At 33.7% G+C, this 12804-nt stretch overlaps 2 protein-coding genes across 3 annotated transcripts; both read right to left on the bottom strand.

The window, feature by feature from the left end:
• Positions 1 to 9: 9 nt before the first annotated feature.
• On the bottom strand, positions 10 to 1772 carry LOC110374069 (uncharacterized). The gene is made up of 3 exons (XM_021331634.3): positions 1433 to 1772; positions 437 to 1235; positions 10 to 336 (listed from the first exon to the last, which is right to left on the bottom strand). The coding sequence occupies exons 1-3, from the start codon at positions 1636 to 1638 to the stop codon at positions 109 to 111; spliced, it is 1233 nt and encodes a 410-aa protein (XP_021187309.3). The 5' UTR covers positions 1639 to 1772; the 3' UTR covers positions 10 to 108.
• Positions 1773 to 2944: 1172 nt separating this feature from the next.
• LOC110374109 (regulator of microtubule dynamics protein 1) lies at positions 2945 to 7391 on the bottom strand. 2 transcript variants are annotated; one of them, XM_021331693.3, is made up of 4 exons: positions 7052 to 7391; positions 6785 to 6973; positions 6070 to 6324; positions 2945 to 3617 (listed from the first exon to the last, which is right to left on the bottom strand). In XM_021331693.3, the coding sequence occupies exons 1-4, from the start codon at positions 7157 to 7159 to the stop codon at positions 3267 to 3269; spliced, it is 903 nt and encodes a 300-aa protein (XP_021187368.3). In that variant the 5' UTR covers positions 7160 to 7391; the 3' UTR covers positions 2945 to 3266. The 2 variants fall into 2 exon arrangements, with proteins under 2 accessions (XP_021187368.3, XP_049691961.2); XM_049836004.2 differs by having other exon boundaries at positions 7133 to 7391.
• Between the last annotated feature and the right edge of the window lie 5413 nt (positions 7392 to 12804).

The following is a 12804-nucleotide window of genomic DNA, read 5'->3' as shown; positions in this document are numbered from 1 at the left end:
AAAAAATAATTAAAAATTGACACTGCATTATATTTTGAAAAGACAAAAAATACAAAATAATATTACCATAACATTAAGTTGATAAGTCTATGTTATGCTTGTCATAAATCAAAAGTTCTTGTTTGCCTTGAATGCTGATTTTTGTGTACAAACAGATACTTCAGCTTGATGGTAAGAAAGATCAGCAAAACTGTCTTCTTGTTGAGGCATTATTTTTTTCTTAGCTAAATTCAACTCCCTGTGATCATGCTTCATAACAGTGGGTCTTGGTAAAGTTGACATTATCTTCTTAGCCCATTGACATTGTGGCAATTTCTGTTCATCAGGCATATCAATCTGCAATTAAAATATAAATAAAATGTATGTTGAAGGTTTAAACAGGAAAAACAATGAATCATTATGATAGTAACTCTTTGAAAGAGTATTTTGTACTTACCACTCTTGTCTTTTTAGCACTTTTGTATGCAACTGAGGGCAAATTGACATTTTCTTTATTACTTGGTTTAGCTGGTGGTGCATGTTTCACAAATTTTGGGATTGAGGATGTCCCAGGCAAAGGCTTTTTAGGATGAACATCTTTCACTAAAGGTGCTATTGGACAGTTTTTAATGTAAGATGCTACTGGGCTGCTTATATGTTGATATGCATTAGAGCGACCAGGGGTTTTCTTCAAGGAAGTTGCAGATGGTTTTTTCAATGAAAGGGGTTGAGAGGGTGTTTTAAAAATAGGTTTATGTTTAGTTTCCCTTGGAGTTGAGTGGTCTTCTTTGTTCTTAGGCGTTTGATTAGCAGCTTTGATTGGAGTGTTCTGAGGAGGTTTCGGAGATATATTTGTATCTGGTTTTAAGCACTTTTTATCAAATTTTTGTGGAGATAAATCTGATGTAATTTCACTTTTTATTATATCTTTTTCAGTCTTCACTAGTGGCCTGTCTACTTTTGCAGGTGGGTTATTTAAAATATATTCGATGACTTCTAACGTATTGTTCAATTCTTCAGTCTTTTCATTCTTTTTTGGCGACATACATAACTTTGCGACCATATTCTCCATTCTAATAAAACTGTCATCAGCAGCTTTTTTGTCAAAACTAGAATTATTGAGTTCAGAAATATCAAGATTAGAAATTTCTCTATTAGGTAATAGGTTGGGTTGGGAGTGTGCTTGTAAGATTTTCAAACTTGCATTGTGGTCATCTGAATTTATTGGGCTGTTTGTTGCACTGGCAGCATGTATTCTGGGGATGCAAACATAAATATTGGTCAGAAGGTTATCTTAGCGGCGGCTTTAAATATATAATGAAACAGTTTAAAACTACTCAAGTAACTATTGTTTGCAATTACTTCACACGACAGAATAGAAATTAGAAAAGTATTAGAATATATTAGTTTGGGACTATGAGTTAATTTTATAAGAATGTGTATAAAATCTTACGTTTGCTGTTGCTTATCCCATAAAATATGTTTTTTGAGTTCCTTGAGAGTCAGCTTTCCAAAGAATACATCGTCGTCACTCAATTCATCCCCGTTACACAATGACATTGTAGCAGATAGTATGCGTTTTCTAACAAAGTAAACAATAGTAAATGAAATAATTGCAGTAATAATCAAATAATATTTTACACACTGAAAATAACACATAACGAACTTCTTTCAAATCATTGTTTCTTTCAAATTGAAATGACACTGACTGCCAAATGCCATATTCTCCTCAGCTGCCATCTGTATTCAAAACATAACGAAACGTTTTTGTCATCAACAACTTAAAAAATAGGAAATACAAAAGAAATAAAAGGAGTTAGTTGGATTATTATCTGAATATCCCAAAAGATTTTAAAAACATTTCTTCAGAAATCTGAAGTTTTTGGGTCTCTGCTCAAAGGGTTCGGTGCAATGTTTTTTTTTTACTTGGCAAAGGTACACTCACGTAGTCGGTACAACGCCATCTATATATTTGGGAACTTATTAAAAAGAAATTCCCATTATTTTGAATTATTTCAATTATTTTCCTAGCTGATGCCTAGACTATGACGATCACAGAGTACCTACATTACATTGTTAAGTGATGACGATCATGGTTCGTTACTCGCAAGGAACGGAGGGTCATATCAACGTCACATAATTTTGGGGTCATTTAAGTAGACGTACTCGTCATTCATCAACTAGTACATATATATCGATATCATCAACAATTTGAAAATAAAAATTGAATAAAAGGAGAACCGGAGTTGGTCAGATTCTTATCAGAATGTCCCGAGAGATTTTGAAATCAATTTGTGCAGAGTTCTGCGACTTTATTGAACCATGCCACAATTTATACAAAGATGTATAAATGCAGATTACAACTCATGGCTCAGCGGTAGATTGATTATTCGCACATCAGTGCGCGTAATTTTTTTTCCTAATAGTCAGGCAAATATGCTACAAATTGCAAAAAAAATTGCCCGTTTAAACGCGCCTTTATGACAACAAAACGTCTTTTTCTTTGGAAGTGGTAACAGCGGAACACGCGTTAAACTGCTATATAGTAGGTATTATAAATCCATACTGTATCTGCACTAAAGTTTAGCTGCATGTAGTGTACAATTTTTTTTTGTTTGTAGGTACCCTAAATGAACCTAAACTTCTGAACTGATTTGAAAATTTTTACCTATTCTATCTATTTGTAAGGGAAAGAAGTTCCAACGGGACGCGGGTGAAACCACAAACGGCTTGCCTTCTGCACTAATATTTAATAAGGAGGAAACACTTTGTTTGTTTGTATCCTAAAGACTCCGAAACTACTGAACGATTTGAAAAATTCTATTACTGTTGGGAAGCTAAACTTTTCCCTAGCCTATATTTTATCCTGGTACGGGCAGTAGTTCCCCTGGGGCTCAGGTATAACCCTTAACAGTGAACAAGAGTTGTATTGGATTAACTGATTGCTATAAATGAAACAAGATGATAGGCACAATGTCTATTAATTCACAAAATTTAAAAATTATGCCCATATTCTCTGAAATTTGTATAAAAATAAATAAAACCTGTTATTGTATAGGTACTTCAAAAATAATTTTGCAATAACTTATCTCTTAAAACTACTAAATTAAATATATACATGTTTATTATAATTATCAAAAAATATTAGATCATTACAACATGTACATGACAACCATTTCCTGTTCCAGTTATGCCAAATGTCATGGAAAGTTGTGCATTATGGAGTTGACACCATCAAGATAAAAATATAATAATGGTGGTGATGGTTGATACTCTTGATACCATGGCTATTTAATTTTTTTTAACAACTCAGCAGCTTCAGTGTTTGCACGATGATCATCATTTGATTTGGCTGGATAGCTTGCAGCTAACTGTAAATAATATTTTGCTTGATCCTCTTTTTGCAACTTGAGATAGCAGTTCCCAAGTCTCAATAAGTTTACACTGTAGAATCTAGGCTGCACTGTTTCTGCTTTTAAAAAATATTCGAGAGCATCTTCATATGAGGAATATGGTGGTGAAGCAAATAACACTTCTGCAATTTTTCTGTGATGCCATGGCATTTCGGAAATCTGATAACACCACTCACCTAACATGTGTAAAATTGTAGCATCATTGGGGTTTAGTGTGACAGCCATCTAGAAATAGAATAGGGTATTTTAGTCTAGATGAGAAAAAAATTAAAAGTGAATTACAATGATTGTTTAGAGGAAAAGCAATCGGGAAATGTTAGTTTCACTTCGTAAGGTACATAAATATATTTTTTATTGCAGTTTAAAGTTTTTAGGTTTTTTTATCTGTCTTTGAACACTACGAAATGTCGCCGCCATGCTAATGACGTCATTACGGTAGTGTCAGTTAAAATTTTCAATACATAGGGTCATTTCGCCTGTTCGCGTCCATAGCCCAGTTCGCGTCCATTTTGCCGATCTCCTTTTAAAAATCCTCGAAAACAAGTCAATTAACACACTAATCAAACGAAAAGTCATTACCGCTAATACGTTAATGTATAAGAGGCACGCACAGATAGACAAACGTTCTATGCGTCCAACCAATCCTTTTAGAAAAAATAATTAGTCTAGGCTCTTCAACAAGAAAGCGAAAACACGCAGAATTTTAGATAAAAATTAGTGTGCAGCGGCGTGTTTGATGGTAAGTTTTATATTGTTTTATGTGAATTTTAGGATAGATAGCTATTTCTACAGTTTAATGATGAATAAAAGTATAATGTTTATTATGAATTTGGTAATGTTTTTATATTTAACGAGTAAAATAAGGTGGACGCGAATTACTACATCGAATTTTACGAAACTTCCACTGTGCGTCCACAATGGACGCGAACTAAAACTATCCTCTATAATAATAAACCAAATTGCGTCCACTGTTTTCGTTAAATACTTGCTTATAAAAAATAATTAAAACATACTGTTTAATATTAATATATTAAACAGTACATTTTTTTATTAAGATATATACGTGGTTATAATTAAATTATCAACTGATATAAGTAATTTCATTTAAGATAAGTTCTTCCGATACAGGAAAAAAGAAGGAAAAGACAACATACACAGAAGAAGATTTAAATAAAGCGTTAAATCTTATTCGAGAGAAGAATAAATCGATAAAAAATATGCAAAGAATATGCTACCTTGTCTGATAATTTATTGACTCAACAATTCTTTTAGTTGTATGTTTACACAAAATTATTAAATTGTTTTGTTAATTTAATATGAAAGGAAATCGATCTACGGATCGAAAACGCCTGGAAGAGCTACTGGTCCATGAAGGGAGAACTCCCTTTATGTCTGAAGCGGAAACTAGTCATGTGTATTCTGCCCATCCTAACCTACGGCGCTCAGACTTGGTCTTTGACAGAATCTCAAAAGTCCAGGCTAAAAGTATGCCAAAGGAGCATGGAGCGTAGCCTGCTCAGCATACGGCTTAGTGACCGGATACCTACGCAACACCATTATCCGGTCCAAGATCCGGGCATAGTGGATTTAGGCAATAAGTCTGCAAAGTTGAAGTCGAATGCACCCGGACAAGTGGGCCAACATCACCACACACTGGATCCCTGAGGATGGAAGGTGGCCGAGAGGGAGACTAAGAAAACGCTGGAGAGAAGACTTGGACAGCTTCCTCTCGGACTGGCCACAAATAGCGATGGACAGAGAAAAATGGAAGGCTATGGGGGAGGCCTTTGCCCAGCAGTGGGACAGCATAGGCTAAAAAAAAAAATAATATGGCCAAAAACTTAGTATAATCAAGGCGGATCTTAAGCATTCCCTGTGATTTAGAGTAAAATTAACAGAATTGATTACTGTTTATTCTTCAAGTTTCAAAATTAATTGCCTAATTTTAAGTTACTTAAACCAATGTTGAGAAGAATTATTTTTATTTAATTTTAAATGATGATAATGTTGATTTTTAATAATTAAGTGTATTGTTAAATAAAGAAATTGTTCAAATACAATCTTTCTTTATTAATTCTTAACAATTTCACCCCTATATTCCTTTTCAAAGCCGCTGGACGCGAACTGGACCATGGGTGGACGCGAATTGGATTTTGTGGACGCAAACTGGGTAAAACGCCTAATTCTGAGGTTTATCGATTTAAATAGAAAACGTAAGATATTTCTTATACAACTGAAAGTTAATCTTAAAATAGAGTATATAAGGAATACATTACACAAATTTGACATGGAAATGAGTGCTGGAGCATTTTTATTATCGCCGTCAAACTTGCCAACTGCACTAAATGGTCGCCAACAGGCGAAATGACCCTATCAAAATATGTATTACTGACAGCTGTAGTAGCGTAATGACGTCATGACCAAAAAACAATCATGGCGTCCGTTGTGTGCCGCGTTTTCGCATAATACGCGCGAAATTTGAAATTATGATAAAACAATTAATTTATATTCGTACATAACGTGAGAAAAAAAATATTTTTAATTTTTTAGAGATATATCAAGACTAAAGAATTTATTTAAGATATATTTCAAAAATGCATGTAATACCCTATTTTATGTTACATAAGTTTATCAAAATCTGTTTATCTTAGGTAAAACAAGAACTAAAAATACATACATCCATATGCTTCTTTACATTTTCCAGCTGCTTTATTCGCTCTTTGACCCCTTCTAGTGCACTCTTGGCATCCAAAAGTAAAGCATACCATTTATGTACTGCATAATGGTCTTGGGATTCATTCAAAACTTTTAATATTATATCATATGCTTGAAGAACAAGAGTATTCTTGTATTGCTTGTCATATTTTGATTCTTTTGACATGTTATATAATGCTCGACATATTCGCCATTGCACCTCAACATTATTTTTATCCTGAAAATAATAAATTGACTTTTGATTATAATATGTGGTATATATCTGTGAAGATCACAAAAACATATGTTGAAATTTAGTTTTTTATCAAGCGTAGGCACTATGATATGGGTATGATTGAATGTTGGTTTTTAGAATATTAGAAGTGAAACAAAACCCAAATATATTTTTTCTCTACTAAACTAGCTTCTGTACATTGAAGAATTACGGCAGGTCAGTAAGTCAGACCTTGGTAACTTGACAGCAATTAGTGATCTTTTATAGAGAATATTATGGAGCTATTCAGTTCAATTCCTTGATGATGGGTTGCACTATTTAACTATAACAGAATCATTTTCTAGCCAATGAGCGGTAAGACTATGGCTGATTAAGTTTTGGTTTTCATTATATGTATGTAGTTAAATCGTGCAACTCACCCATGGTGGTTTTAAATCTTTACCAATTAGTGCACCATAACTACCTGATGTTCTGATAGCAAATTATAGCATTCTTCATAGTGTCCATTATCAAATAATTTATCAGCATCTTCTATAACACACAGGATCTCTTTTGATGATATACTCTCAGCCAATTCCTTAGTTTTGTTGACAGGCCATAATATAAACGCTAAGGTGGTTGATAAAACCAGCACCTCTTTAGGAAATACACTCTGGAAACAAATAGGTAATTACATCTTTATAAGATACTAACTAATAAATAATAAAAATCATTGCATTTAGGTAGGTACCTGTACTAATACTCTCTTGCTTCTATTCATAATATTAAGTTTATTGTGGTTAAAAACTTTCTGAACAAGCCTATAACTTACAGGATTTAATTTGTAAAATATACTCATTTTACTAAAAAGCTACGTACGCGTTCTGTTTTTGAATGGGTATAATTTTAATTTTATCTGTTTCGTCCGCGTTTTTATTAAAACCAACTTAGATAAAACTATGTGCTTTTTAAAGAAAATTCTTACAATACACATTAACACAAGCTTTATTTTTTGTAAACATCAGTAAACAAACACTGACCACTAAATAAAAACGATATAATTTTACATAATGTCATTGTCAATCTGACAAGTGACAGATAACATTGAAAGTGGCTTCTTTAGGGGGCGTTTACACGTACATACACGGTCCAAGAAGCGCTTTATCAAAAATCGAAAAATAAATTTTGATAAAGCGCTTCTTAGACGATTAATTAAATTGCGGTTTTTGTTTCAGATTCTTGTCTTATTGTCGTTCCCAGCAGTCTCCCTGATATCAAAATATTAAAGAAACGGATATTTAAGTGGCATTTTTATCAGGGAGTATATAAGGGCGGTATGTAAAAGAAGTCCACAGAAAAAGTACAAAGGGGGTACATACGTAAAGTCATGGTGATATCTGGGATATTAAATAAGGGACGTTGTAGATAGAATCCGCTAAACCTACTCTAGCTTTAGCCGGCTAGAACTAGGTATAGCCGCTCTTAGGGTTTAGGCCTAACATTTCTAACATAGCTACATTGCTTAGTTACGACAGTGCCTATAGTAAACAACGTAGACACACATTTTCATGTTATTTTAATCCCATGTTTAACCCGTACACCAATGAATTTATTGTAATGTAACCATTAAAATATTTCGTTGGTGGCAACAATAGCCAAAAATCAATTTCTACGCGGTCCATGGGCGGGTGAGATTGTTGACAGTTCGTTGAAGAGTGTGTTGAATTGGTGATTCAAGAAATGTTTTTGGTTTAAATATTGGATTCAAAGGATTTTCATTATGCAGAGATCAGGTATCGCCAAGCTTCAATAATTTACCACTTATTTGTTACGCTTCAAACGCGAGAATTGCTTACTTCGCGCCAAATTCTTATTCTTTTTCTCGTTCAAACGGTCGCGAGTATTCAATCAAATGTTTGTATTCAGATGAACACTATTTAAAATCATATTGTTGGTATATAAATGTTACCTGTGAAACCATACCGTGGTTGGCTGTTATATATTCTTACATCTATAGTATGATAATAGTGAGAGTGACTATCTCTTACCATTGATGAAAGAAATGCATCTTACCCATCTTATGTATGTATATGCCCAAAGTGTATGTCGTAATCATGTTTGAAAGTAATAATCTACAAAGACAATGTAAAATCTAATTGCAACTAGACTAATCAAAATGTATAGGTACTTAATAGTTAAAACTTGTTTGTGAAATGTTCTATCACTGTGATTTGAATCACATATTATTAAGTACTTAGTTTGATCTCGTTTGATCAACATCATCCACAAAATGAATTATACTATTAAGTTTACGTTTTTTAATATAATTAAAAGTGAAGGAATTAATGCTACTCTGATAAGAGTTTTGCTAAAGATCCTATTGGTCAACTCTTACATAGTAAGTTATTCAGTGGCATTGATGCTAATTATGTTAATTGGTGGTTACACGTTTTATTCTGAAGCCTTCATCTTAAGAAAGTGTTATATAATATAGCCAATAAAAACTAAACTAAGCTCAATGTTTGGTTTCATCCAAATAAAATGTCCAAGGACAAGAACAGTGACCATTTTGATATTGTTTTTCTATTACTTACAAAATTTAATTGAAAATATCTTGTCAGGAGAAAAAATAAAACACTAATTACAAACTATACATAAATCAACTGGGTTTAACTCAAAACACCAGCCTGGTTTAGGGCTATTTTTCTGTACTAGAAATGATATACAAAGTGGATGTTTTACAACTGCTTTGGTATCTATTTGTAACAAACTAGATTTAATAAGTATGGTACAGGGTACCAAGTGTAACTATGGGTAGCCTTTTAAGCATGAAAGTATAACAAACAAACTTTCTTTTGCAATATTAACCTTTTGAACGCCAATGTCGGCTATAGCCGACATGAGCAAGCGTGCCCTGTGCGCCAACGACGGCTATACTCGACAAAAAACAGGTCGCAGAAAAATACAAAATAAACCTATTAAATCATTACTTTTATGTGTTTTTTAGTAGATATTTAATTAAGATTTTCGGGCTTGGCGTACAGGGCATAGGAATACCGATATGGCGTGGCGGTGAAAAGGTTAAATTACTATTCGATTTCACATGGTTCTGAGGGAATTACTGTCTATACTATGATATAATAAAGCTTATGTTACTTGGGAAGAGTTTTCCAACAAGATTTTTCAAATTGGTTCAGTAGTGTTAGAGCTTTTAGCCTGTAAAAATAAACAAAAATTTTTTTTTATTATATTAGTATAGATGACTGCAGTTTCATTTGCATGCTTGGATATCTACTTGCCATGCCTATCCTATGTTTTAAAAACAGATATTTAGTGTGCCTAATTTGAGCTAATTTTATTCAGACATTAGTGTGAATCAGGAACACATAAATACGGTATCTATTTAATAACAAAAACCTGAAAACCATCATGACAAAATTTTCAATCTGTTAACATGAATGCTCAACTAGTAGCGGGAAATTCAAACTTGAATTATAACAGAACTTTTGAGTTAATTATAAATGGTAAATTAATTATTTAACAATATATTTTTGACATTTCCAAATATTAATTACAAAGAAATATGATATATTGTATATTTTTAAACTAAATATCAAAAATTTTGCACCTACCACTACCATTTCTCCACCACCTAAAGATAGACTGGGAAAAAACACCTAAGGCGTTAAGTCCGCCATTGTACAAAAAGTGCATGAAGTATTAATAAATAAATATATAAAAAAAATATAATAGGTGGCCATTGATATTGGGCACAGGGTCCAAGGTACTGTTTGGTTAGGGCCCCAGAGATAGAAACCTATGTATCAAGGAGTACTGCCTACTGAATCAGTCCCTTGATCCAGCCTAACGAGAGCCTCATAAAGTGTTGCTTGAGGCTCTTGGTTATCAGACCATTGGCCGTACCAACAATCGGCACATACAACATATGGCGACTATCTCGTGCACTAATTCGAGATGGTAGTTTATTTGTTTGAGGTACTATATTACTGTGATCGATATGATCATGCCACATATGGAATGCTATCTTAAGTAAAACATCTTTCCCGCTACCAGTGAAAGTATTGTTGAAAAATATTTTTATTTGAATTTTAGAAGTAAGGACTTATGCCCATTTTCACCAACAATCTCTTAATCTTAGTGCCACTTAGAATAAGGGCTCTCCCAATTTTGACATAAATAACTATGGATAAGGGATACCTAAACATTGGTAAAAACGAAATTCTTATTAAGTGTTGTGTAAATGCTCTTAGGGGATCCCTTAATTTAGGTATTTGTTGGTGAAAATGGGCATTAGTTACTGAGATGTACTGAACAAAAAACAAAGACTACATAGTGAAATAAAAATATTTTGATCTATTTGCGGTTAACAGTTTCAACAGCATTACTACTTTCCATATCTACATAAAATATACTGATGGGTTTTTTTAGTCCAATTGGTTTTTGTGTGTTTGTTACATAGATATTTTTGTGATTGAAAATATACAAAAAAAAAGAGAAGATTGATTGGCTCATAGAAAACTATTAACAATAATTTGCAACAAAATTGCTATAGCACCTTGATGTGCGTATAGTTAGCGCACTTGTGCTTGACCGTGTAGTATGCCCTCTTGTTGGATAGATGTACCTATTGTCGTGTGCAGACGTGTGCATGAAGCGTGTGACCTCATCCCAGGATGTGCGCCCTCACGCGGAAACTGACCACTATGTCGCCCTCGCTGTAATCCACACCTTTCTGCGCGGTCCCGGTACACTCGGCCGCTCTTGCCCGCCTAATCTAAACCATAAACCACTAATCTAAAGATACTGTGTACAAAATTATTTTACTACGTGCGTGCTTAAGATTATACTAATCTGATGTTCTGTTTCACATTTTGCTATGCTTAGAATACATTAGTGTTCAAATTATTAATGATACACTTATTCTTAAAATATCTGGTTTTGGACGTAGCTGATCAGTCCCCATTTCATATTGATATGTATGTTTGTCATCATAATGGAAGTGACCTTCATTTTATTAGTTTGCAATAAATTACACTTACAATTTATTTGTGGGAACATAAACAGAATTCTTCAGAGACTAAATAGGCACTTAGGTACTGTCTTAAAGAAAAGGGTTCAACTAATAACTATTATTCCGAAATATATATTCCTATCACATCTATACACTTACGTGTACTTCCTAAATTATCGCAATCAGAAATCCGAGGCCCCGGGAACTTCCTGTTACCTGTTAATATAGCGTACGTCACTCCGGGATAGTGAAGCATCCTCTGCAACAGGTTAAGTATAAGCAGTCTAGCTTTAAATATACAAATGAACAAAAAAAAATCATCTTAACCTTAATAATATCATAGACCAATAAATAATATTATAGTTTCGATGCCTTTAAAAAATATACATAATTAAAACTATCCTCCACGATTTGTGGATTGGTGGATGTTTGTTTCTCTTCCAAGCGTTCCATGTTTCTCCCGTTTTAAGCCGATTGACCTTACGGGGCACGCGACGCAGCAGAGCGCGCGGCCACCCTGTCGCGGGCTGGAATCCGCCGACTCGCGAATTCCCAGCATGTATTGAAATAGCTTGTAGTGCAATTGCACGCGCTGTGCAGTATCGCGCTTGCCAGCTCAGTCCCCGCTGACGAGCGCGCACACCGCCTGCTCTTCGTTGCCGCCGCAAAACGCATACTTATCTCACATACTTATGTAAACAACTAGTAAAGTCTCTGTCGTATATTGTTGTACACAAAGCTAGCTAACTCTTAACTTTGTCACATTGTCAATATTTGCTAATAATCAGGTTGATGTACAGTTGGTTAATCGTAGGCAACCCTAAGTGTAGTGATGCATTCTTTTTCTTTTAGAAGGCAAGTTATTCTCCAAAAAATAATTATAATATTTATGACAGTAATCTAAATGTGTTATCAAAAAGAAGACATCAAGAAAAATATAAATTATCATGGAAGCTATGGAACCTTCCGGTTTATCGTGTAAGGGTTTTTATTTCATTTAAATTTTCTTCTAAAAAACAATTATTTTAATATTTACCTATCGACTGCTGTAGTTTTCTTAATTGTGTACTTAATTGAAATTATAGAACAAGATTTAATGTGTTTTTATATTAATAAAAAAAAACTCTTGGATTTATATCACTATTTTTATTAAATTACGGACTCATCCAACATGGGGTAAACTAAACTTGGTTTACCCCGTGCGTGGTGGAGGAAGAGTAACAGAGTGACAATGCTAGATGAAAGAAAACCCGGCTTGTTATTGATTTTAATATTTAATGGGTCGCGTCATTTGTTTAATATGTCCATCAATGACGACGTGAAAACAATCGGGATTCAAAACAATGCTAGCATACAGGTCTAGTGATTCACTGAATCGTGCGTTGACTTTGCTATACAGAGTAAGTAGTATGGCTCGCTTTGCCACACATAGTTGCGTGTTATTTGGCATCTTTAATTATTATTTTTTGTAC

This window comes from Helicoverpa armigera, chromosome 3, assembly GCF_030705265.1.
Source record: "Helicoverpa armigera isolate CAAS_96S chromosome 3, ASM3070526v1, whole genome shotgun sequence".
Classification (NCBI taxonomy): domain Eukaryota; kingdom Metazoa; phylum Arthropoda; class Insecta; order Lepidoptera; family Noctuidae; genus Helicoverpa; species Helicoverpa armigera.
Note: the sequence above shows the minus strand (reverse complement) of the source record. Positions and strands in the feature narration are given on the sequence as shown.